The sequence below is a fragment of the Macrotis lagotis genome, chromosome 4 (genome assembly GCF_037893015.1).
Source record: "Macrotis lagotis isolate mMagLag1 chromosome 4, bilby.v1.9.chrom.fasta, whole genome shotgun sequence".
In the NCBI taxonomy this organism is placed as follows: domain Eukaryota; kingdom Metazoa; phylum Chordata; class Mammalia; order Peramelemorphia; family Peramelidae; genus Macrotis; species Macrotis lagotis.
This window is the reverse complement of record NC_133661.1, coordinates 246,535,903-246,562,736: the sequence shown is the minus strand read 5'-3', so window position 1 is coordinate 246,562,736 and position 26,834 is coordinate 246,535,903. Positions and strand designations below refer to the sequence as shown.

Below are 26,834 nucleotides of genomic sequence, written 5' to 3'. Positions count from 1 at the left end.
TAGTAAATAAACACCTCCTTTGGCTAGGGGAATCACCTCCAGAATTCTCATATAACAATTAGCCAGAAACTCTCAAATTATTATCATTATTTTTATCTTTCCTATGTTACTCAAGTGGTATACTCACTTCAAAGCAAGCAACCCCAGTTTATTTATATATATGTATAGATATAGATATAGATATCCACAATAATCCTAATTTGCATATATAATTGGCAAACAATCTCTATAATAAACCTATTTAATTATTAACCATGTTTTGAAATACATAAAATACAAATAGAATTTTTTCAATCCATTAGAATATCTTAGAGGACTTTAAATCTTCAACATCTGTCTTAATTTCAAATGTAGCAAAAACAGTAATAAAAGTAATGCATTAATTACTGGATTTTGCAAAACAATCTTTCCATTATTACATTTATACCTGGACCAATAGATCTAGACAAATCTTTAAAAATGTGATAGGTGAAACCTTCAATTCATTCATTGCTTGTTATTACGACACAACCTTTAAATTCTCAACAAGTTTAGCTTGGATCTGCTCTTATACAAAATTTTCTTATACATAAGACATTTCAATTTCATGGATATTCTCTTTACTCCCTAGAACTTTGCAACACAGAAAAAATTCTCAAGACCAGATGTTTCTAAAAATCCCTTTTTATGATTACAAGATTTTCTTTATACTTCTCTTAATAAGCTTATAAATCCCAAAACTCATATTCCAAATGTCCTTAAATTATTTCCCTTTTCAAAAACCTAAAAGTTTTCAAATTCTTATCTTTTTTAAATTTATTTTTATTAAAGATATTGAGTTTTACAATTTTCCCCCCAATCTTCCTTCCCTCCCTCCCCCCCCACGGAAAGCACTCTGTCAGTCTTTACTTTGTTTCCATGTTGTACCTTGATCCAAATTGGGTGTGATGAGAGAGAAATCATATCCTTAAAGAAGAGAAGAGAAGTTTAAGAGGTGACAAGATCAGACAATAAGATATCTGTTTTTTTCTAAATTAAAGGGAATAGTCCTTGCACTTTGTTCAAACTCCACAGCTCCTTATCTGGATACAGATGGTACTCTCCTTTGCAGACAGCCCAAAATTGTTCCCGATTGTTGCACTGATGGAATGAGCAAGTCCTTCAAGGTTGAACATCACTCCCATGTTGCTGTTAGGGTGTACAGTGATTTTCTGGTTCTGCTCATCTCACTCAGCATCAGTTCATGCAAATCCCTCCAGGCTTCCCTGAAATCCCATCCCTCCTGGTTTCTAATAGAACAATATTGTTCCATGACATACATATACCACAGTTTCCTAAGCCATTCCTCAATTGAAGGACATTTACTTGATTTCCAATTCTTTGCCACCACAAAGAGGGCTGCTATAAATATTTTTATACAAGTAATGTTTTTACCCTTTTTCCTTATCTCTTCAGGGTATAGACCCAGTAGTGGTATTGCTGGGTCAAAGGGTATGCACATTTTTGTTACCCTTTGGGCATAGTTCTAAATAGCTCTCCAGAAGGGTTGGATGAGTTCACAGCTCCACCAACAGTGTAATAGCGTCCCAGATTTCCCACAACCCTTCCAACAATGATCATTATCCTTCCTGGTCATATTGGTCAATCTGAGAGGTGTGAGGTGGTACCTCAGAGAAGCTTTAATTTGCATTTCTCTAATAATTAATGATTTAGAGCATTTTTTCATTAGGCTATGGATTGCTTTGATCTCCTCATCTGTAAATTGCCTTTGCATATCCTTTGACCATTTGTCAATTGGGGAATGGCTTTTTGTTTTAAAAATATGACTCAGTTCTCTGTATATTTTAGAAATGAGTCCTTTGTCAGAATCATTAGTTGTAAAGATTGTTTCCCAATTTACTACATTTCTTTTGATCTTGGTTACATTGGTTTTATCTGTGTAAAAGCTTTTTAATTTAATGTGATCGAAATAATCTAATTGGGTTTTGGTGATGTTCTCCAACTCTTCCTTAGTCATAAACTGCTCTCCTTTCCATAGATCTGACAGGTAGACTAGTCCTTGATCTAATTTGCTTATAATATTGTTTTTTATGTCTGTGTCGTAACCATTTGGATCTTATCTTGGTAAAGGGTGTGAGGTGTTGGTCTAATCTAAGTTTCTTCCATACTAACTTCCAATTATCCTAGCAATTTTTATCAAAGAGGGATTTTTTATCCCAATGGCCAGACAAATTCTTATCTTTATCACTGAAATTCTAATTTCTCAATGCTCTAACTTATAACAGCTTTTATCCTCACTGAATATTAGAACATTTAGGAATATTACAACATCATAATCAAAATTGTACATTTTTACAAACTCCTTAATTCAGTTACATGTATTTTTCAGATTACTTTATACAGAAGATTAGCCCTTTATAGAATTATCTAATTGAAGAAATAATACTACTACAAAAATAACTAACATTTACCTAGCAGTTACTTTCATATCAAACTTTTCATATTATGGGGACTTTCATTTTCCAGTCAATTCATTTCCTGATATTGCAAACATGACAGTCTAACACAATTTTCAAATTACCCCAACCTCATTTAAACACATATCTCCATTTAGACTTATAGCTCTCTGAACTTTTTCTCTTCTTACATTGATTTGTAGATTACTTTTCAAAGCTCCCAAAATTCATCATTTTACTTATACAAAGTGAAATCTGCTCATACCTTCTTTCTACATGCTTTAATCAACTTCCATACTTCACAAATGGTTCAAAAATCCCAACTATCTCTACATGCCTTTTCACTTTCCCTTGCAACTTTTTTTATTCTCTTTCCAATTCTTTCAGAACCCATTACTCAGACTGAATTTAGATTTTCTCTTAATATACTGTTCCACTATTCTTTTTCCATTAGCTCTTATTTGAACTTTATTTTTTCAGCTATTATAGACCACATTATAATACACCTTTCCCTTCAAAGGTTTTAATATTTAACACTTCTTGATTTTAACTGGTATAACTTTTGAGAAGGCAAACAGTCACTCAAAAACCTCAGCCTAATTAGAATATCCACCCCACCCCATTCCCTTCTTCAGCTAGAGTAAACCAAATAACTTCCTTTTAAGGGGACAGTCTTAAATCTTTTTTGGTGGGGGGGGAATGTTTTTTAAATTCTCAGTTGTCCCATTCCTTCTGTGTAATAATTAATATCATCAGAATCTATATTTTTACCAATAAACTACTGAAACTATAATATTACCACAGAGGAAACCTGGATTCATTCTCTTAAATGATCAACTATTTCCATGCTTCAGTTACCCTTTTTTGGCATTTTTCTATAATCAAATTATACACTTTAGAATGGACCTGACTCTCTTGTCTTTCTGGAATTTACTTCCTCAAAGCTTTCTCAATGTAAAATAGCATTTCTTTTTATGATTTCTTTATTTAATGTATCTGGTAATACTGTCTCTTTTCTCTTTCTTTTAATTCCAAATAAATTCCCCTTTTAACACTTATTTTACCAGGTCTTCATGAATTTTTATTAATTAATCTTTTTTTTCTTAATTCCTCTTTTTTGCTCTCTCCTAGGTGGAGAGATAAAAGACAGGACTGTAAGCAGGCAAATGGTGGAGAGGGGGGAGGGAGGGGGAAGAAGCATTCTAGCAGCACAGAATTACAGAGAAACAGCAAGTCAACAGTATTCAATTATTTTCTGCACTTTTCCTTAATATTTTGGTACTTCATCCCAATTACTAATTCTAGACCCTAGAGCTCTCAGCTGGCACTTCAAGGGATAATGGTGGTTCCTTGTCACTTAACTTTAAATTTGATCTGACCATCTCTCTTGAGATGTCCTCCAGACACCCTGCAGACTTAAAGTGACTGGAGGTTATCTCCAGACCCTCTCTAAAAAATTTGGAGGGTTTCCTCCACCTCTATCCAAAAAGACCCAAGCTACTTGGAATAAAGGCAGAACTGCCAGATTACCCAGGGGCTCACTGAACCTTGTCCAAGTCTTAGACTCACAGCTCTTGCTTGCCTGGGTTTGTGTACACAAACTTACATGACCTGATGGTACTCTTTCCTCCAGTCAAACTCTTGACATGGGGCCATCTCCCTTATTGTTTCTGCCTGCGGAGGCCTTTAGATTTTCAATTTTGCTCAAAGTCTCTCCTCTGGATTCTTCCCCACCCCCCAAGGGATCTGCCCTGGCACTAAATCACAAGCTAGTGAAACATTTGGCTAGGACTTGCTTGCATATCAATGGCCAGGAGATCTTAAGGAGGGGATTCTTCTGAGCCAATGTACCAAAACTGTGTGGGATAAATTTACCCTAAACGAAATTCTTAGAGACTGGGTCTGAGCAAAAGAAAGTTTATTTGCTTTTCTCAAGAAAAGGACAGACTCACAATCTCACATAATGATGAGAGTTGAGAGTTGCACCCAAAGTAGAGTCAAACAAGAATATATAGTTTTCCCCTCCCCTTCTCCCTAACCCTCCTCCCCTTTAGCTCAATGGCTGAGTTGTTTTGGGGTTTTTTTGGGGGGGGGGTAACAATCTATTCACAGAAATCTATCTTAGCAGTAGACACAAAGAATATTTGCAAAATATGTCTCTCATCAGATGGTAGGGTGGCCTGTTACTGGACCCTCTTAGTTTAGAGATTCTGATGACCTTCATACTGTTTTGATTAGGAAAAAGTAGGATTCTCAAGGTCAGTGCTTCAGTTAGCAAAACAATTTTATCGAGGATGTCCTGGATCTCTTGGAATGCAACCTTTTTCTTAACATAAACATTCTTTAACCCTGAGAGGACTTCACCAGAAATTTCCCTCACAAACCTAACACAATATATTGCACAAGATAGGTACTTAGCAAATGTTTGTTGAATTGCTGAATTAGGATAGCCCTAGAACAGTCTCAGGATAAGGAAAATTTATTCTTCAAGACATCATCTTTCCCTCAAAGTCTTAGAATTCAGGACATTATAGCAAACTTTTAATAATTTCTGATATTTCTGATCTTTCTGCCTTGACATCAAGGTCTCCTTTTGGTCCAGTCTTCAAGCTGGATTTCTTTTAACCATATATCTAGACCCATCCTAATTTTTAGCATTTAGTAAATACTTAAAGAAGCTGTGGCTTTGTACACAGTGGCCCAACTAAGAGAATGTTGATTGGACAGTCAATGGATAAAACCTTAACCATCGATAACAGGGATCCTGCTAGTCACTGGCCTAAAACTTTGCCCTTCATTTCTGCTAATATCAAGATTGATTTATCAAAGAAGTTCTAATTTTCCAAGGCTCTTATTGATTAAATTATTCTACTGAGAGGCAAGCCCCTAAAACCCTGTACAATCTACTTTAATACCCTTCTTCCCATTCCTGGATTTTCCCTTTTTCAGGAACTGCCTCTCCCTCCAAACTATCATGGAACAGGATAGAAATCTGGATTTCAGATCTTCTATATTCTCTATATTTCTATTTTTTTTTTTTTGCTAGCCCTGGTCCTATTTGGCAGTCTTTAAACTGGGAAAAAGCTTGACTTGGCATTATATCTTGTATCTATTCCCTTGTCTACATTCACATAGGCAACGCCCTAGTTCAGTCTCTCAACATGGACTAGTACAAAAGCCTCCTTCCAAATTAGTCTGTCTTGTATTTTCCCTTGGTAATTCATTCTTTATTCAGCTACCAAAGTGACCATCCTAAGCACAGGCCTGATAATGTCACTTGTCTCTTCTGCGAAACTCCAGTTACTTTCTCTTGTCTTTAGTTTAAGTTACACATTCCTCTGATTGGTATTTAAAGATCTTCACAGTTTGGCTCTGACCTGACTCTCCAGGATTACTATACAATTACTCTTCTTCACAGACTGGTTCTTTATACTACATTCCAGTTAAACTGGCCAAACTGGAAACCAGGTGATAAAGTGGATACTGGGCTGGATCTTAGGTCAGGAAGACCTGAGTTCAAATTTGATTTCATTTACTAGTCATTCATTTATCTGGTCACTAAATCTTGCTTTCCTCAATTTCCTCATGTGCAAAATGGGGATCATACCAGGTTTTACCTTTAAGGATTGTTGTGAGTATAAAGTGAGATAATTGGAAAGCATTTTGCAAACCTCAAAGCATTCTGTATATGTGGGTTATAATTATTATCATAATTATTACTATTTTCAGTTTCCCCTGGGTCTTTGCATAAGCTATTCCACATACTTGGAAAGAAAGCATTACCTCCTCACTTGTGCTTTAGAATCTTTGTGGGAGTTCCATTGCATCTGGCTCTTTGAGACCCCATTTGGGATCTTCTTGTCAAAGACAGTGGGATAGTTTGATATTTCTTTCTCTAGCTCATTTTAGAGGGTTCCCTTGAACCAAGGCAATGGGGTTAAGACCAAGGCTGGGCTTAAGTGAGGCTGGGTTTGAACTCTCTATCTACTGTGTCATTTTACACACTGAGGATTAAATGACTTGCCCAGTCAGTAAGTGGCCCAGGCCAGATTTGAACTAGGAAAGATGAGGCCCCAAGCTTCAACGCTTAAGTCAATCCTCCTGGGAACCTTTTCCTCCCAGCCGCTAGTGTTCCTCTTCATTCTGCAATAATTCTCCATTGGACATCATTCATTCATTCTACAGCAATAAGAAGCTACTTATCATAGCTCACAGAGGGCCAGTTTGAGGCCACAGAGTCTTGGGTTCTAGTCGTGCCTCTGATACACTGGCTGAGTAACCCGGAGCATAAAACCAAACCTCTCAAGGCTCGAAGCAGCCCAGTCTATTGTAAAGGCGCTGACCTCCCTGGGGAATTACCTCTATCAAAGTGAGTGGGATAAAGTCTGAGATGTCTTCAGTAGAATATTGTAGATTGGAGAATAGTTAACTATATGTCCGTCCTCCCTTGACAAAGCAACCTCTGGGATACTGGTGAAGGGTCAACCGGCCTCACCTTATCTGTAATTCTGATGACCATTCAGTCCCTGGGGCTGAAGAGATAAATCTGGTTTCGGTTTGAATGTTATGCTCTTTTCCCCTAGATTAGTTTTCGGGTCTAGATTGTAAAACCACATTCCTCATTAACGAGGGCGGGTCGGTGGGGGCTGGGAATCCAGTTAGGATAAATGTGACTCTTGGGCCTTTTGCTTTGGCTTCAATCTCTGTAACTGATTGTGGCCCTGTTCCTTGAGAAATGAATAAAGCTTTCTCTTCATACCTTGAGAGATCTCCTAAATTATTTAAGTGGCATTTGTCCCACACAAAAGTAATTCCATCTCGCATTAAGATTTTCCCCCAAGAGAACACAATTCCCCTCGCTGCTTGCGGAATGGACCCGAAAGAGGCAGAAACCTCTCTCTCAAAACCACTTTCCCTGTCGTCCAGCAGCCTCAGACAAGAGAGCTCCGAGCTGGGCCTCCTTGCTGCTCCCGCCCAGGCCTCTACACACCTTGCCACATTTCACCTTTGCCTTTCCTCTGTGCTTTTTTTAACTTAAAAAAAAATTTCCCAAATCAGTCCCTGCCCCAATCGGTATGAATCTGCAAAACTCTGGGCATGGGCTCAAAATTCCTTTTTCTTTTTTTTTTCGTTTTTTTGTGGCTCCAACGTCCAAGGACCCAAACGTTCCTTCACGCTTGATAAAGTTTCTACTCAACTTTCCCCCATACTTAAGCTCTCCCTTACAAGACGGCGGGAAAAGCGCACTGCGCATGCGGAGGTCAAAGGCGAGTGGCGCCCGCCCCGCCCCCGCCGGGTTCCCTTGAACCATAGAGGTGCCCGCCCAGCGGGAGAGAGAGACTCTGCGGGAGTGAAACGCTGCCTCGCACGTGCCGGAGGCCGCCCCTCCCGCGCTGGTGGGGGGTGGGGCGAGGTGGACCCCGGGGACGCAGCTGTTTCCGGTGGAGGCGGCGCGGGATGCTCGCGAATGGGCGGGTCTGGGAGAGCGGAAGGCGGCTTCGCGGGGTCACGTGTCACGGGGCAGGCGGGGCGGGGAGCTCCCCGCCGGGATGACGACAGCGGCGAGGGCGGGGGTTGTCATGGTGCCCGGGGCCTGGTTCGCGCGTGCGCCGCCCGGCCGCCTGCCCGCTCCTGGAGTAGCGACCCCTGCCCCAGGTGAGAGGCGGCGGAGGAGGCCCGGCGGGCCGGAAGGGGCAAAGCCGGGGTGGGCGGCCGGAGCCGGGGCGGGGACCGGGGTGGGGGAGGGGCGGCAGGGCTGGGGCGCCCGGAATGGGGAGCCAAGCCCGACCCGGGCGACCCGGGGCACGTCGGCGCGCCCGCCTCCGCCCGCGTGCACCTGTCAGAGCCAGGCGGTGGGAGCGTCCCTGGAAGGGCGGAGGGAAAGGTGAGGCGCGGGGGGCGCGGGGACCCCGCGGAGGAGCTGGCGGGCAGCGGCGGCGCCGGGCGAGGCGGCACGGCCAGCCGCGGAGGAAGAGGCCCGGGGGCCTCCGGACACCTGCTCCTCCAGACCCCGTGCCCGCGCCTGGAGAGAGGACAGGTGACAGCAGGTGGGGAAGGGGAGGTGAGGGCAGGAGGGGAAGGGGGGGGCGGCACCGACCCGGAAGGGACAGGGAGACAATCGGGGCTACGGGTGTGTGTGCGGTGGGCCACCGAGGGGCGAGGCCAAGGGAGGCGTGGAAATGCACCAGGTGGACGAGGAGGTGGCACGGAGGGGCTGGGGGAAGTGAATGAATAGCAGAGAGGATGGCATGAGGGGAATGTGCTTTCGGCTGCTTGGGGTGCGGGGTCTGAGAAAGCCTGTTTGTTGTTGTTCGAAACACCCTTGCAGTATGTGCCGTTTGGGTGTTTGCCCTGGGCTGGTAGCTTGCCAGTCACAGTACAGTACCCGAGGTTTGGCCCTGCTCTGCCCCGCTGAGCTGCCAGGCTGGTGGGTACTGAATTGCACAGATGAAATGTGGGCTGATGGGAATGGGTAGGTGGTCATTGTCGCTGACATGCTTCTTGTAATAGCAGATGGGGAATCAAAGTGAAATTCTGCCATCCATCCTCTTTTCTGAAGGGCAAACAGCGAAGTGAGCTGATGAATTGTACCAAGCCTACAAAATTCAGTGGATTAAAGTGTATCCATCCCAAAGTGGCATAGGGATTGGTCAGGCAGAGGACTGTAAATGGATATGAAATGGAATAATAAGTGTTGGAAGTTGAAGCACTTTCTCCCCTGTTCACTAATATTGATCTATAATCATGCTTTAGAAAATTCAAGATAAAGAATAAACTCAGAATAAATTATTACTTTAAATTGTATCTATATTTATTCTATATTTTTATTGTAAAGAGTTATATTTCATCCTATATATATATATATATGTATATATATTCTGTCTTACCCAGTTCTTAACTTCTCAGTTACATATAGATGTTACTTTTTAAAAATAAATTCATTTCTTAATGAAAGATTTCAAGCAAAGGTTAGCAAACTGAAACTATTACAGACCCATTCCACTTATACTTGGTCTTCTTTCTTTTTCTTCCTTCCTTTCTTTTCCTTTATTTCCTTCCTTTATTTCTTTATCTCTCTTCTCTTTCTCTCTCCCTTTCTCTCTGTCTTTCTCTCCTTCCTTCCTTCCTTCTCCTTTCTTCTTTAGCCCAGCTTCATAGGGGATTACTGCTTCAGCTGATTAGGGATTTTCAAGGCACAGATAAATATTTTTAGATTAGAATAATACCCTACGTCCTATTAACTTGCCTGGTTGGTTTGCCTCACCAGCATGTGTATACCACAGTGAGCTATTAAGGAAGCCTAACTTCAAATCCTGCTTCAGATACTCATAGAGCAAGTCATTTAACCTCCGTGCCTCAGATTCCTTATCTGTAAAATGACAGTGGCCTCTGAAATTCCTTCAACTATCAATCTGTGATCTTGTGACTAACACCCAGATTTTCACCTCAGATCAGTTATTTTCTAGTTTCTGTCTTGGAAAAGAGAGGGCAGATTATATCTTTGGAAAGCAAGGCTGGCAAAATCTGAGATAAATCTTATTTATCCTTTATTTGGAGATGTAGAACCTTTGATTCTGTGAACCTTTGAATTACTTATAGGTGTTCTAAATAGCTTCAGGAGGACAATGGATTGGGAATGGATGTTTATTACTTCGTTGATTATGCTGAAACAATCGTATTTATAAGACATAGTTTAAAAATTGCAATATGTGAATGGATGTGAATATTGTTAATAAAAAACATAATACAAATTATTTATTATTATTTTGCCCTTTTGTGTGATCTTTGTACTCCAGGAATCCTCAAGAACTGTAATATTTATACTAAGAAAAATCTGAATTAGTGCCAGTTGTGACAGCTTGTTTTGGTTAAGTTCAAATCCTAGTAAGATTCTAGAGAAATAACCTTAATACCTTGCACAGAAGGACTTTAGACATCTAAAGTAATTTTAGTCACTATCAGCTTGTGCCAGAAATGAACAGATGACTTAGAGGCAAAGAGTTGAGCAATGAATTCTCAATCTCTAGTTTGCCAATGACCATTTAAATTTGCACTTAATTTAGAAAGGAGAAGAGCAACACAACTACTTAAGGTTTTGATATTTTGCCATTTTGTCTAGCTTTCAATCTGAGATCATTTTTAAATAAATGCCATCAGTCTGTTCTCTCATGTTGAGTGCTTCATATGGTTCTATTTATTAAGTGAAGTCTTTTTGTTCAGTGGTTAATTTTCCTTATCATCACCACTGAAAAGAATGTGTCTCATTCTACTAAAAAAAAAAAAATTATGTACCCTTTCAGTCTTGTCTCACTTGATCCTTATTGGACTTTAAAGATTTCCATTCTCTAGAAAAAAGAACTTTAAAGTAGAGGTTTACATATAAAAATGCCTCTGTTCACCATGCTAAATATATATTGTGAATTTTTTATTTCTGACTATCACAGATGTCTCAGGCAGCTAGATGGTGCAGTGGATAGAGCACTGGACTTGGAATCTGGAAGACCCATCTCAAATCCAGCATAGACATTTACTGGCTGTATGACCTGGGTAAATCATTTAACCCTGTTTGCCTCAGTTTCCTCATCTGTAAAATAAACTGTAGAAGAAAACTCCAAATGACACCACAAAGCTTTGGACACAACTGAAATCACTGAATAAAACAATAACAACAACAGGAATAACAACAAAAAACTCATAGATGTTCTGATATCAGTAGATATTATACAGACATGGAAGTATAGTGGAAAGAGCACTGGTTTCAAATCTTACTTGAAGAAGCTTCTTGGTAAAGTAGGTTTAGTGCTAGGCTTGGAGTCAGGGATACCCAGGGTCAAATTCTGTTATCAACATTTCCTAGCTGACTAGTCGATACTGAGCAAGTCACTTAATGCTTCCTTGCTTCATTTTTCTCATCTGCAATTATTAGGATAGCTAGCATTTATATATAAATCTTATGGTTTGCAAAACATTTTATAAGAATTAACTGAATTGGTTCCCACAACAACCCTAGGCAGTAATTGCTATTTTCCCATTTTACAGATGAAAAAACTGTCATCAAAAAGCTAAGTGACTTGCCTAGACCCATACACCCAGTAAGTATCCTGGGTAGTATTTGAACTCAGATCCTCCTGACTCTTAAATCCTGCATTCTTCCACTGTGCTACCTAGTTGCCCTTCTGTAAAATTAATGACTTCTAAAGTCCATTCCAGCACCAAATCTAGGATATGGAAATCTGTCTGTGATTTCACAATCAGGTTTGTTCTACCCATTTTTATGTGGCAGAATCAAATCCCATTTGTTAGTCTGTAGCTCAGCTGATTGTCCACTTAATTACAAATTTGGAATAAAAAACTACTTTTCTAATATCAGTTCTTCATTTTCATCCTTGTATTAGTCTGAATTACCATTCCTGGGTCACATCTGTTTCCATTTTGAAGAGGCCTACAATTAATTTCCTAAGGATAACAAGATTCTTAACAAGAAAATTTAAAAGTATACATTTTTTTGCATTTCACCCCAAAAGGCCCTGATTCATTTAGGGATACACTTATATATTTTAGTCCCCTGTTATGTCTGGGTTATCCAAACTGTCAAGGTTCATATCCAGTACAGAGATCACATTTTGCTCACTTTGATGTAAGAGATTTAATTAATAAATGTGTAGTCAGTGTAGGGGTTTCTGGTAATTAGAACTGAATTGTGTAAAGAAGTCTACATTCTTTAATCAATTGAATGTTTTACTAAATAACTTGCATTCTATGTGGAATCTGTTCTCATTCAGACTGGCTGAGCTTGGTGTCCTCTACTCAAACTGAAAAGTTGGGCAAACTTTAAACATTTTTAAGATTCTAGTTTGGACCCTCCCACTGCTTCTTTATTAATTGTTTGTGTTTTCCAGCTATTGGCATTGCTGCTGTAGTATCTGTACATTTGCTTTGGCCATCTCCCATGCCTGGAAGGCTCAGACTATTTATCTCAGAATATATTGTTTCCTTCAAGATTGAGCTCAAGCACTCCCTCCTCCATGAAGTCTTTCATAATCCTCCAGTTGCTAGTGACTGATTCCCCAACTACTAGACTCAATTTTGGAACAGATATAATAATTTATGATATACAATCAATTGATAATTGACCTAGTTAAAAAACTCAGTTTTCATTCAAACAGTAATTGTCTCCTATGAATAATTGGGTAACGTCAGGTCATTTAAGAAGATAAGAAAACAAAAGTGTTGACCCTAACAATGAAACAAATATCCATAAATCTCATAGAATAAAGTAGTAAATGAGTTATTCATTTAAAATATCACAAGGATTGGGGGAAATCAGACTCAAACTTATTTATTATTACTTTTTTTCTTAAGTGCTGCTCTAAGTACTTGGGTTTTTTATTTTGTGTGCTCCTTAATACCAACCTTGTAGTACCCATTTAGTGTTTTCTAAAAGAACTTTTTTGAAAGAGCTAAATCTGAAGAAATCGTAGCTTCCACTGTCTGTAAATTGTGTGATTAGCTTTGTGACCCATTTCAGCATTTAACAGTTTGGCTTTTGGTGCCAAGCTTTACAATACTGTCTAGCTTTGTGAACTTGACCACATTCCTTACTTTTCAGAGATCCAGGTATTTTAATAGGCAAAAATTGGCTAATAATCATCCTCTGCATATTCTTTAAGGTTGTCATGAAATGATTTGTGTGAAAGTACTGTGTAAACCACAAAATTCTATACAAATAAAAATGTTACTATTAGTTTCCTGTTATTCAATTTACTATGATCACTCCAAAACTTATATCTTCTATATATTTTATAAGAGTCCACAACTTTTCTTGGGACTTATTAAGTAAGCATTCTGCTCTGCACTCCATCTCTTCTTCCTCTCACCTAACACCCTCTCTTTGAGTCCCCTTCTGGAAACTTTTATGTCCCAGGCTTGTAGGGGCTTTGCCTTTGACATTCATTAGACACATCTAAGCAATAATCCACATAAATAGCACTTGAGTAAAATGTCTTGACCAGCTAGGAGTGACATTGAGTCAGTGAAGCAACTGGATATTCACTGCTCCTCCTTGCCCCTTCCCTTTTCCTCTTTCTGCCTAAAGCCCCTAAACTTGAGTCCACCAAATAAACATTTCTTTACCTTTTCCCCTGCCCCAATCTAGAACTTATATTTTCTTTGTACAAATTAGAACTGTTCTGTAATAAAGTCCAATTTCTTTATGCCTCACTGACCTATTTGGATCTTTTGTGAAAACTACCTGTAAGTCTAAAAACTGCCAGAATGAACTGGAACATCTTTACCTTTGGGGTAGTTTGCAAGTGGTTTGGACAAAGTACTGAGAGAGTTTTATAATATTAAGGGAAAGTCAGGACACTATGGAAGGTCATCCGTGCTAACCCGTGAGACCTTAATTTTTGTACATTGAAGGAGGAACTGGTCCAAAAACATCAATTTCAGTTCAGATATATTAAAAGTAAATTGATAAATTATTATCTCTTCTAGAAAGTCTAGTAAAATATTTTTCTTAAAGACAAGCAAAGCTTTCAATTGATTATGCTTCAACTTGGAAATGAAACTAAGACTATATATTTGAAGCTGAGGGGGACATTATTTTACCATACCTTAAGGTTTTGTCCACTGAGGCTGGTGAGAAGACATAACAGAAGATAGAGGGGTTAGTCTCTGTGTATGAGTGATTTGCTTTTCACCGGTGAAGTTGCTTTCTTCAGCTCCTAAGGATTAATGACTTCTTATTTAATTGTCATCATAGGATTGTCCAGATGGAAAGAGTCTTTTTGAATCTGCTCATACAGTGAGACTATGGAGAGAAAAGATCCACCCAGAAGCAGCCCAAGAAGGCTATTGGCTAAACTTGGCAAAGTAATGGAGAGGAAACAAATGGCTCATCACTTCAGCATGGCAGCTGCTGAGTCAGATAAGGACTCTGGATTTTCAGGTTAAAAATATTTTTTGTTATCTGGTATCCATTATAAGGGACAGTTAGATGGCCCAGTAGATAGAGTGTCAGAGAAATACTCATTTTCTGGAGTTCACATCTTTCCTCAGGACCCTGGACAAGTCATATAACCATGATTGCGTCAGTTTCCTCATCTGTAAAGTGCATTGGAGAAGGAAATGTTAAACCACTCCGGTTTCTGTGCTAAGAAACCCTTTAATGGGATCACAGAGTTGGACTCAACCAAAGACTGAACAACCAACTATCCATTATTACTGTTCAGTTTTTTTTCCAAACTAAAACTTTCTTATCTGACTAGGATGAAGCATGCTTATACAGAGGATAAATATCTAAGCTTAAAAATAATTATTCATATGTCACACTGTAATATTATATTCAGAGCAACTGTTTACAATATCAGGAGGATAGAGCATCCAGTTATGTCTTGATCTCTGAGCTTTAAACAAAATGTTTCCCACTGTTGCAGGTGGCTGGAGGAAAAATATATTTCAGTACTCCTGCTTCTGTTGTTTCAGCTGTTTTCTCCACATGAATAGTCTATCGACCTATAGGAAAAACACTTTTGTACATTGTTAATCTTTAACAATCAAGGAGTCAACTCAATAAAATTACTGTGTGATACTTCAAAATAATATGTTTGCCAGAAATTAACTTTTAGAACAGTCAACACATTCTTTGTTCTTAATCTTTGTTTTCTTTCAACTTCATAGTTTTTGGGGTGTTCTTGGAGATTCTGGTGATAGATAAACACATTAAAAACAGATTAATACTATATGCTTTTAAAATGTAACAGAAGAAAACAAAATATATAGAAGGGGAACACAAACCTATAGAATAGTTTTTGTTACTATCTTGTTAAATTTTATTTATAGTTAAGTACATATATATGGGTACTTGCATGTCATTTATATGTTTATATATTTAAAAACAAAATTTTATAGATTTTAATATGAGAATTTCATGACAAATTCTTGTTCTTTTACTGTATTGAAATGTTTTGTTGCTGATTGTTAATAATAAAAAATTATTTAAAGATCAAAATATTACCAAGGTTAACAAAATTAAAAAATAAAACAAAATTGAGATACTGCTGTATAATTCCAATTAAAATAGACTCAGAATAATTTTCATTTTTCTCTTCAGTTTTTGTGTCTTTTATATTAGGAATTCAGTTTTTGTGCCTTTATATTATTAGGGTCCTAAACTGGACAGGTTTAAAGAGCATGCAAATTTTTCTTATAGTTTTTAAACCTAGCTTAAATGGGCTGATTTCACATATTGGAAATCCCCTGTTGAGATTTTCATTGCGATTCATTTTGTGTTCTTTCTAAATATGAATCCCTTTCTAGAAGAATCTGGTTGGAATTCACTCATTCAGCTCATTTCACTCATTAACTGCCAAATGGTCATCAGGGAACCTTCATTTTAGTATGAGCTCCTCATCACCAAACCTAGTAACCATTGAATAAGGTATGGTAAGCTAGCATTCTAAGGTAGAAGGCAAGTTGTCCAGTGGCTGCAGACTTAATTAACTATTTTTCTGACTTTTCTGGGTATCAGATGGAAGCTCAGAGTGCTTAAGTTCTGCAGAGCAAATGGACTCAGAGGATATGCTGAACACCCTGGGTTGGCATGGAGAAGATGGGCTCCGACAGAACTCAACAATAGCAAGTAATTCCTTTCCAGCTCTGTCTTCCATGGTTGTCATGAAGAACGTGTTGGTCAAACAGGTGAGGAACATGGAAGAAAAATGACTCTGGAGGGCCATATGTTAGTCTGTTCTTTCTGTCCTTAAAGGAATCTTTATTCTACTGATTTGGCTACTTGGAGTCAAGTTTTTTCCTAGGGGATTTAAAATATATGTAAGCATGCATCATGTGTGTATGTGTGTATGCATATATATGTGTGTGTGTGTGTGTGTGTGTAGAGAGAGAGAGAAATACACACACACACACACACATTCCTATACCATACATAAACACATTCTATTAGGGCCATTTTTCTTCCTATCTTCTGTCTTCTGAATAAAATAAAAGTTTTGAATAGACAAGTGCCAAAATTCTCTATTAGGGGAAAAATATTAACATTCCATTTACTGACATGGCTCAAAGTGTCATTGATTATGAGAACCTTAGCTGTGATCACATTTGGCAGTCTTTTAATTATATACAAAGGAATCCATCTGTTTAACATACTTGAATAGCAGTTTAGGGAGAGAAAACTAAGAAAAATCTTAAATTGATTTGAAACTTTGGAGCAAACCTACAGAAGTAGAATGTTGTTTCAGAATGAGAGGTATCCCCCATGTTTATTGATGTTACATCCTATTTTAGAGTGTTACCCTACCAGTTTCTAGATCAGTTCAATATTTCTTTGCATGGCAAATGTGGAAAAAATGATATATAAAGTCAATCTGGTTAGATTTAGTTATCTCTTTGGCTGTCAATGGATAGAAGGCAAAAAGAATGTTAAAAAGGTGAGATAGGAGAAGTGGTTTAGAAGATTTTGGTAATTCTAGAATTTCATCTTTAGAATTTAGAAATTTGTATGAGCAGTTTAAATAGTCGATACTTAGACACAAAGGAGAGGGAAGACTGTGCCTACTGAGACACTCAAAAGGCCTAGAGACAAGAGCACCCATTTACATATATTTAACAGATGAACTCTTTTATTTCTATGTAGTCTTGACCAGATTTGACAGTTAGCAGTTATGGTACAAAGAAATATGTAAATTTATACTTTAATTATGGCATTCATACACATTAAATCACAGTCATAAAGAAAAAAGTGACCCAAGTTTACAATTTTAGCAAGTAGAACTATGAACCTATTGTGTGAATAGCAAAAACTGAGGAACAGAAAATGCTTAAGCCCAGAAATCATATAAGTAAGGATTTTTTATCCTTACATGACACTACTGTCAGAACAATGTGGTTCTTATAGTGGTGAAGGCCATCCTTGGTTGAGCATATAATAATATGAAAATTCTTTAGATAGCTTTGACTTTCATATCTTAGTTGCATGGCTAAAAAGAACATGGTTCCAATTTCACAAGAAACATTAGCATTATCACTTCTGCCTGACTCTTCCTAGGAGAATATATTGATTTCTAAAAGGGAAGTCTAGTGTCATTCTTGTGAGCTTTGAAAAGGGATATTGTTCAGAAGATCACTTCTTAGCTGCTACTGCAGTCCTCAGTGAGAAAAATGAAAAGCAAGATCAAAGATAGTAAATAAAACCTAATTTAAATGTCCTTGAACCTTCAGTCCTATTTCTTTTCTGGCTTTTATTTGTTTGCGTGTCTTTTTTCTCCCTACCTTTTCTCTTGGCCTCTTTGTGTGTATGGTTATAGCTTTTCCTTTGTTGTAGGCCAGGCAGTAGCTATAGAAAATTGATGATGATCCAGGGTTATGTTCTGAATGTGCTTTCCCAGCAGTGCAGTTTTCGCGATTGGTTAGAAAGGCTGCTATGGTTTATTGGAATAGAAAATGCTAAGGAATGACATGAATTGAGAATTAATTTTAAGTAGTTCACATTGTTGAGTGTTTGGTTTTTGCTGAGGTTTTTTTTGAGGAACCTTTTTGTTATTGTTTATGAGATAGACAGTGAAACATATTGTTTCATTTTTTTAAATCTTATTTTAAGTGGTCTTGGATAATATGTACCATCCTTTGTTTCACTGTTTAATTTATTTCTATTTTGCTCTTTTGTGGGGTCCAGTCCCATTCATTGTTTAGCTTTTACCTTGACAAAATCATTTCAGTAGGCTTCAGTTTCCTTATCTGTGAAATGAGGGAGTTTGGTAGCATGATAACTAAGTTCTTATCTATCTCACAAATTATGTGATACTTGGGCTCTGAAATGATTTTGCTTATCTAATTACTAAGTCAGCTATCTTTTAGGGCATTGCACAGAGTATATTATGCTAAAACATAACAATGAAACATTATTTTAAAAAATAATGGGTTGGGGGAGATATATTCTAAAGCGATAGTACTGGAATATAGTGAAGTAGTCAGATCTTTACCTTATAAATATCCCCTTTATTCTGACTCAGCCTTAAAATATGGGTCTGAATTAGGAACAGGTTAAAATTATACTTTATTCTGGACTAGAATAGTGACTTCACTACTGTGGTATGTTCCTAGTCTATAATATTTCTAAGTATTCAGATCTACTCTTCTTTAGTTTTGAGACATCTGTCCGGTGGATCTGTCTTAAAGAATAGACTTGAATCCCAGAATTAAATGTTTTTTTCTGTGGTTCTATTTTATAGTAGGGTGACCTCAGGATGACCTAGACTTTTATAAGTCCCTTTGGGGATCCCCCTCAAAACTGGGCTGGAACTAGACCAGACCTCAGGAGTTAGGGTACAATCTGAATCAGTGTAGTAAAGATCTGTACATGAGAGATAAATCCCCAAATACTTTAGGTCTCTCACGTTTCATTGTGTTAAAATCAGAGAACAATCATCTGCAAACTTCACCCAACTTGAGAGTCAAAGTTATGAAGGTTTGAGAAATGGGTCCTTTTTATAAATGAAAGTACAGACTTAAATGCAACAAATATTTAGGTTCTTATTGTGCACAAAATGCAAGATCCCAATTAGGGAGTGAATGGAGCACATGAGAAAACATTAATGCTTGGATGGAGCAGGCTTAACAGAGAAGATGGCCCCCAGTGTTCCATCCATCGCTCTAATGATTCTCTGATTTTGCCATACAGCCAATCCTTGATAAAGATTCCAAAAGATAGCTGAGGAGAGAGTGTGCTCCAGGTGTGGAAGAAGGTGTGTGTCTGTGTGTGTGTGTGTGTGTGTGTGTGTGTGTGTGTGTGTGTGTGTGTGTGTGTGTAAATACCGGGAGGCAGGGCCATTGAGTTCATAATCCTTTGGCTAGAACCTAGAGTGTATAAAGAAGTGCCATGAACATAGTACTAGGAGAGACAGGAAGGGCAGGAATAAGTATGTGTGAAGTACCTTCTATGTTTCAGAATCTGGACTCAGTGCTGCATATGTGTGATCTCAACCCAGAGAGGTAGATGTTATTTTTGTCCTCATTTTATACTTTAGAAAACTGAGGCAGGCAGTAGATATGGGACTTGCCCAGGAGTCACCCAGATGGTAAATAGATCAGTTTTGAACTCAGATCTTTCCGACTGCAGGCTCAGTGCTCTGTCCACTTTGCATCTTAGCTGTCTTCCAGATGGACGTTACAGTCTGATAGTAGAGGACCTTAAATACCAGACTGAGAAGTCTTTTTTATCTGAGAGGTAGTAGAGTTTGAGAGAGATTATACCGGATTCATAGATTTGAAAAAGTGTATGAGACAAACAAGCAAGCGTTTTTGGAGAAGGGACAAAGGCCAGACAGAGCTTTGGAGGTACATCACACTCATACTTAAGGAGTTATAGAGGGCTAATGATCCAGCAAGGGGAAACTATCACACATGATAAGGAAAGAGACAGAGAACTTGACTTCAGTCCTGGCCCTGCCACTTACAATCTCTGTAACCTTGGGCAAATCACTTAACTGTTCGTATTCTCAGTTTCCTCAACTATCAACTGAGATGGTTGGACTAAATGACCTCAGAGGTCCCTTCCAGTTCCTGAGGATAGAGTATGTAGAAAAGGATGTTCAGCAGTACCAAAATCTGTAGAAAAATTGGGAAGGGGTGGGGGAATAAGGGTTGAGACAAAGTAATCAGATTGAACAGTTAAAGAGATCTTTGGGAACCTGTAAGAGAGGAGTTTCTGTAGAGAAGTGAATGGGTTGAGAACTATAAGGGGAGTAAGGAAGTAAATTTATATGACACTTTTTAGATGTTAACAGAGAGAAAGAAATAAAGGTACTTTAAAGCTGTATTTCATGTGTTGGCATCATATTTTAACTTCATGTCAGAAATTGTGTCATACTTTATTATCACCTTAGCTATGACCCTAATTATAAAATGACTGTAGCTACTGACAACTAAGTGACAACTTTGGAATAAAAATGTTTGTTCTCCATTAGAAAAGGTGTTAAAAATGAAATAGCTTTTCATTATTTCATAGGTTTTGTTGACACAGAAATTTTAAAAGGATTTCTTTCAGACCTGACTGTGATGTACTCTAAATTTGTTATGTATGCAATGGGAACCTTGTTTGTGGGGTATAGGTAGTTGTATGAACCTTTCTGCTAATTCTGATTGATGCTTTGTTATTCTTCTTAAGTGTGTAAATTATGGTAATAGAATTCTTTTCCTTCCTTCTTTTCAGGGCAGAAATTCATCCCATCTCCAGTCTTGGACTGTCCAGCCCTCTTTTGAAGTGATTTCAGCTCAGCCACAGCTAGTATTCCTTCATCCATCTGTGCCGCCTCCTGTTAGTCCTACTGGTGAGAAGAAAAATGACTCCAGAAATTACTTGCCTATTCTAAACTCTTACACTAAAATCGCTCCACATCCAGGCAAGAGGGCCCATGCTCTGAACCCAGAGGAAAAAGAAGAAACCAGTATGCAGAAACGAGTCTGTATAGAGAGACACAGGACAATGTCTTCCAATGGACCAACCAAGACTAATATTTTACCATCTAATCCTACTCCAGTGCCAACCAACACAAAATTCACCCAGGACTCAGTTCATCAGAGTTTGTCATCTTTGGTGGAAAGTAGGAGTCTACAGACTGTTCCCGATAGTCCAGTAGTGTCTAGTAACCATATGGCTAAAGCTCCAAATTTGTCCTTTGCTTCCCCTGCTAGCCCCCTTGGCGAGTCTGATGGCTCTTTGCATGGGTTAGAAAGTCCCATGCCACTTTCAGCATTATCAGCAGGAGACCAGTTCTGCCACCCCCCAGAAACCTTCCCTGAGGAACGGCAAAGTAGGCACAGGCGCTTCCGGAACACCCTGGTGATCTTGCACAGGTCTGGATTATTGGAAATCACGTTGAAAACCAAGGAGTTAATTCGACAGAATCAGGCAACTCAGGTTGAACTGGATCGGCTGAAAGAGCAAACCCAGCTCTTATTGGAGGCCACAAAGGGCAATGCTCCTCAGACCTGGGCCAAATTACAAGCATCTTTAACATCTGTGTCTACTCCAACTGGAAGTCACTTTGAGGCTTTATCTGCTCATACAAATATATAGCATAGGAGGCATATTTTACTGTCATTCGAGTGATTCTAGTGCTTCTTACTGATATTTGCTTCTGTCCCCCAAAGTTCCTAGAGAAACATTATTTTTATTTTATGGTTTAAGAACATGTTTAAAGGTTCACTTGTGGAGAACACCTGCCATTAAATGGCTTTTGTTGATAACCTCTGCATTATGTCCATATTATGTCATATTTCAACATGAACCTCAGGTTGGAGCTGGCCCTGGACCCTACATAGATCAAGTGGTAGGGGTAAGAGACACCTCTAGAGGAGATAGGAGAGATGATTCTTCTGAGCTCTCCTAGGAATTACCCACTCATTAAGTAGGCTTACAGATGCATAGGCATGGGGAAAAACACACACACACACACACACACACACACACACACACACACACACACACACCCCTTGACATCTTTAAGACTGGAGAGTAGGGAACCCAAAGGGTTCTAATGAATCTGTGCTTCCTTGTCTTAGTTACATCTAAAAACCAGTAAAGGTGTGCCTGCAGTATTGCTGCATTCCACATATTGAAAGCCACTTAGTCCAAACCTGAAATTCCTTTGGTGCAAGTTTGACATAATGTGCAAAGCAGCCTAACCACTTAAGATTTAGTTTTCTTAAACTGGAGAATAGAGGTGAAAGTATAATAGCATTAGACTGGCATTAGCTACAGATTTTTGCATATAAAGCAGATTGCTTTGAATCATGACCCTTATATACCTAAGCAAAATAATTTAAGATTTTGGAGTGTTTAGTGGATTATATAATATCTAGAATCCTCTAAGACCTTGGCAGTGTTGTTTTTTTGATGAGTTGATTGTTTGACTTAGTCTCCGGGAGAAACTAGTATTCTTTTATTTATATCTGTCTAGTTCAGGTGACTATGCTTTTATTCCTCTTCAGCTATAACTGGACGTGTATCATGTCAATTTGAAGTTTAGCTTGCACTTCCTTCACTCCCCTGAAGGTCTGAGGAAAACAAAAGAGAAACCTTTTAGGGGATTACCTCAAATTCAGTCAAATTCTCCTAAGCTTGTGAAGTTTCTCTTCAGGCTTATTACTTTTCCTTCAAATTCTAAAACTTCCACTGGTTTCTAATATAAGAGTGGGACTGATTATATCGTAACATCTTCCATCATCTTTTTGAGATTGCTGACTGCCCTAGAGACTTGGGTAACTGATCTGAGTTTATATGAAAAGGAAGAATATGATCAGATGTTCTAGATTTGATAAAAGCATTATACTTTTCTTTTGGAATAGAAAAATAAAACAAGTTTTAAGTGAAAATCCAACTCTACATGGAAGAAATAATTTTCATTAGGCAGATAACAGAAAAATTCTCAGACTTCAGTTTTGTGTCAAGAAAGAAATTCTTGAAGTTTAAGCAAGCTGAGGATAACCTACATTATCTTATAGGAATAACTCTTAACTTAATAGAAAATTTCTTACTTGGGTCACAAGAAAAGGACCCAGACCTTCCTCCCCTTCCTTTTTGACATTCAGAAATTATGTTTTTGAAACAATTTTAAACGAATTGTATAACATAAGAAAATTCAAATTCTTATAGCTAGACTCACCTCTAATCAGTGCAGAATTTTTACCTTGTTTTTTGTTGTTTTTAAGTTTTTGCAAGGCAATGGGGTTAAGTGGCTTGCCCAAGGCCACACAGCTAGGTAATTATTAAGTGTCTGAGGTTAGATTTGAATTCAGGTACTCCTGGCTCCAGGGCCAGTGCTCTATCCCCGAGCCACCTAGCTACCCCTTACCTTGTGTTTTTTGGAAGAAATCCAGTGCAAGTTAAGACCCTGAACAGTCTTTTTATCCTTTGAAGATCTTCTCCTGGCCCAACTTGCTTATTTCCTCTGAATCTGTTCACATGGTACTGGAGCGGGGGCACATTGTACACCCTGCTAAGAAATTTCCTTTTGGCAGATAAATTTGGCATTGAAGCTAAAGAGCCAGGTGCATTCCGGAACAGCCTGGACACCACTTAGGAGCCTTACTGTTTGGCAAAACTGAAAACTCTCACTGGGAACCAAATTTATTTCATCAGAAAATTCCTCTGTGGAGCTGTAAGCTTCTTGTATTCTTCTCAGATTAAGGTTTACTTTTTGCCTAGTGTCTCAACAAAAGATGTTGAAACCTGTCTTTGATCCTTACTACTAAATGGAAATAAGAAACAGATATGATTCAGAATAATCTTTCTGTTCTAGATGTCTCAGAGCTGGAAGCCTTAAGATTTTGTTCAGCACAGGTTTTACTCACTTTAATGAAACAAAGTACTCAGATCCAAGTAGAGATACTAGACTTGGGAAAGTGAAGGGAGATGCATTGAGGCCAGCACACTGGAACCAGATCTACGTGTGGGAAAAGAACTCTTGGACTGATCAGGAAGATATCTGTTCCATTGGTTGGACAAGGCTGTAAGTAGCATTGGTCTTGCAAATGCATAGTTGTGTCTGACATTTGAAAGAACAAACATTTTCTATGAGTGATAAGTCAGTCTTGGTATAGATCTCATCCAAAAGGTGACCTGGATGTATTTTCAGCCCATAGAATTTTAGCTGTTAATATGAACATGGAAATGCCTCTAGGGAAAAAAATGGTGTTGGATTAAATTGATTGTGGAAATGGAGTCAATAAAGTTTGTAATCGATAATCATTTTTATTGCTTTCTTCCTAATTGTAGTATTGATGTATGACTCTCCTTCCCCTCCCAATTTTATGCTACCTGTAGCTAGGATATAACTGTTATACATACATTAATATACATATCCAGCTGTGAATTCTATATGGTAGAAACTAATTCACCAAATATCTTTTGGGGAAAGTATGCAATTTTGAAGAAATTGACTTGACTGTGAAATTTGAAAGAGAAATAAAAGTTACCTACTTGAAAAATGTTTGAACGTTTTGCTTTTTAACTTTAGATGCAAAGGTTTCTGATCTTTTTTGGGAGGGGCAAAGAATAGATATTCTATGTTTTACTCTCCCTAAAACACTTAGTACAATGTAGTACTTTTTTCCTAGAGATTGAGAAAATGTTGACTGAAATCCATAGTAAATATTTGAATTTATTTCAGATCTCAAATGGTATAACTTTTTAAAATTTTAAGTTGAACCTGTGATGATCAGTGTGGAAAACTGTTAATGTAGAAACTTCCTTGTACTGACACAAATTGGTAATTCACCTATAAGTGATCATTGGAGAGAATGATTGAGGCACCAATAGTTTTTGATAAATTGACTTACCCATTTCACACAGGTAATGTGTATCAGAGACACTTGAACCCATGTTGTCCAGACTGACCTCAAGACCAGCCCTCTCACTATGCCATTGCTTTATTTCCTCTTTATTGATATCTTTTTTTCCCCCTTTACTCTTTTTGAAGAGAAAACTGGAATGTGGAATTCATGTAACAGTAATTCATAACTATTAACTCAGGAACATGGATTTATCAAGCATGTTTGCCATATGATTTTGGAACACAAAATTTAATTTTCAGTTAAAATTCATGTAACAGTAGTTCATAACTATTAACTCAGGAACATAGGATTTATCAAGCATGTTTGCCATATGATTTTTGGAACCCAAAATTTAATTTCAGTTAAAATTAAAGAATGTATGAGACAGTCAACATACCAGTGTTACATTCACTTCTGCTCTCTGATCTTGCCATACTTTCAAAGACACATAGGAATAGATTTTTCTTCTGTCATTCTCCTGTCCCTGTGTTTAGAAATTTACTTATTTTCCCAGCATCACTACCCTCTTCCCATGTCACCAATGATCTGAAGGCTGATAAGAAGAGAAGTTAGGAACTTTTCTGCTATAATATGTTTCTATTTTAGACATTTTAAATAAAATGGAGCACAAAACACAGGCAAAAATCTGATGTTTCTCTGAGAGATGGTAGCCATATTCTATATTCCACAAAAACTGTAGAGATGGAAAGTAGGTCAATAAGCCATTTTATTTGTTTATCTGAACTTGACAACCATAGAGTGAAATCTATATTAGAAATTTTTTTAAGATACACCAGTGCCTTTTCAAAAAGCTTTGAATGGGCCTACATTTAGAAATGTTTCTTCTATGGCATCTTGTGTCTTTTCTTGTACATTTATTTTTTATTTAGAAAGTCATTTATCTGAAAAGTTTTGGAAATGACTTTTTTTCATTGTTCTAAGATCTATTTGCTAATGTACCTGCTGAACCAGGTGAACAGCCCAAGTAGATGGTCTTAAAAATGTACTGTCGTCTGTTTAGAAACAGACTAGCTATGGAATTGTTGGAAATAAGACTAGCTAGATTATAAAGCAATTTCTTACTTTTATGTGAAGATGGTATGTTATCTATAATATGTCACTCAGTTAATTTTTTTTTTTAGACTAAGAACCTTTGGTAGCAAAATCAGTGAATAACTTTTTCTTCAGTGACATTTGCATTGCTTATGATTTTTCATTATCTGGCTTCAGCTAATGCCAATTCAGAGCACTGTAAAAAGACAAATAATTATTATTTTCCAAAAAAAGTCTTAAACTGAAGTTAAAACAGATGATGTCTCTTCCTGGAAAATGTCATTTTCCATCCAATCATTCCCTTTCACAAATGGCAAATGATGTCATTTTAAAAATAAGTTTATTATTGATTATTTATTGTCTTTTTAACATCAGCATACTTACCCCCAGTATTCCTCCTTGAGAAGGCAATCAATTCAAGTTATGTGTAGTCACATATGTGTAGTCATGCAAACATTTCCATGATAGTCATGTTATGAAAGAAAATACCAGCCAATTTCCAATTCCCACCATAAAAGAGTAACTATAAATATTTCTGTGCATATATATATATATATATATATATATATATATATATATCCTTTTCCCTTTTTTTCTCTCTTTTTGGATACAGATCTAGTAGTGGCACTGCTAAGTCAAAAAGTATACTCCAAATTTGCTCTAATAAATAGCTAAATCAGTTCACAACACCACTAACAGTACACTAATGTCTTATTTTCCCCACTTGCCTTCTACCTCCTCCTTTTCTGTCCTACTAGCCAATCCAATATGTATGAGGTAATGGTACCTCAGAATTATTTCAATTTGCATTGTTCTAATCAATAGCAATTTAGAGCATCTTATATAACTATGGATGGCTTTAAAATTACTTCATCTGAAAACTGTTCATATCTCTTAATCATTTATCATTTGGGGGATGGCTTCTATTTTTATAAATTTGACTTAATTCTCCATATATTTGAGAAATGAAGCCATTATCAGAGAAACTTGCTTCAG

At 37.8% G+C, this 26,834-nt stretch overlaps 1 protein-coding gene across 4 annotated transcripts; it reads left to right on the top strand.

The window, feature by feature from the left end:
• The first annotated feature begins 7,987 nt into the window (after positions 1–7,987).
• On the top strand, positions 7,988–24,429 carry CIPC (CLOCK interacting pacemaker). 4 transcript variants are annotated; one of them, XM_074235654.1, is made up of 5 exons: positions 7,990–8,090; positions 10,880–10,982; positions 14,200–14,385; positions 15,967–16,136; positions 20,662–24,429. In XM_074235654.1, exons 3-5 carry the CDS (start codon positions 14,250–14,252, stop codon positions 21,526–21,528), a joined length of 1,173 nt encoding a protein of 390 aa, XP_074091755.1. In that variant the 5' UTR covers positions 7,990–8,090; positions 10,880–10,982; positions 14,200–14,249; the 3' UTR covers positions 21,529–24,429. The 4 variants fall into 4 exon arrangements, with proteins under 4 accessions (XP_074091757.1, XP_074091755.1, XP_074091758.1 ...); XM_074235656.1 differs by lacking the exon at positions 10,880–10,982 and having other exon boundaries at positions 7,988–8,090; XM_074235657.1 differs by lacking the exons at positions 7,990–8,090; positions 10,880–10,982 and adding an exon at positions 8,451–8,472.
• Positions 24,430–26,834: the final 2,405 nt, after the last annotated feature.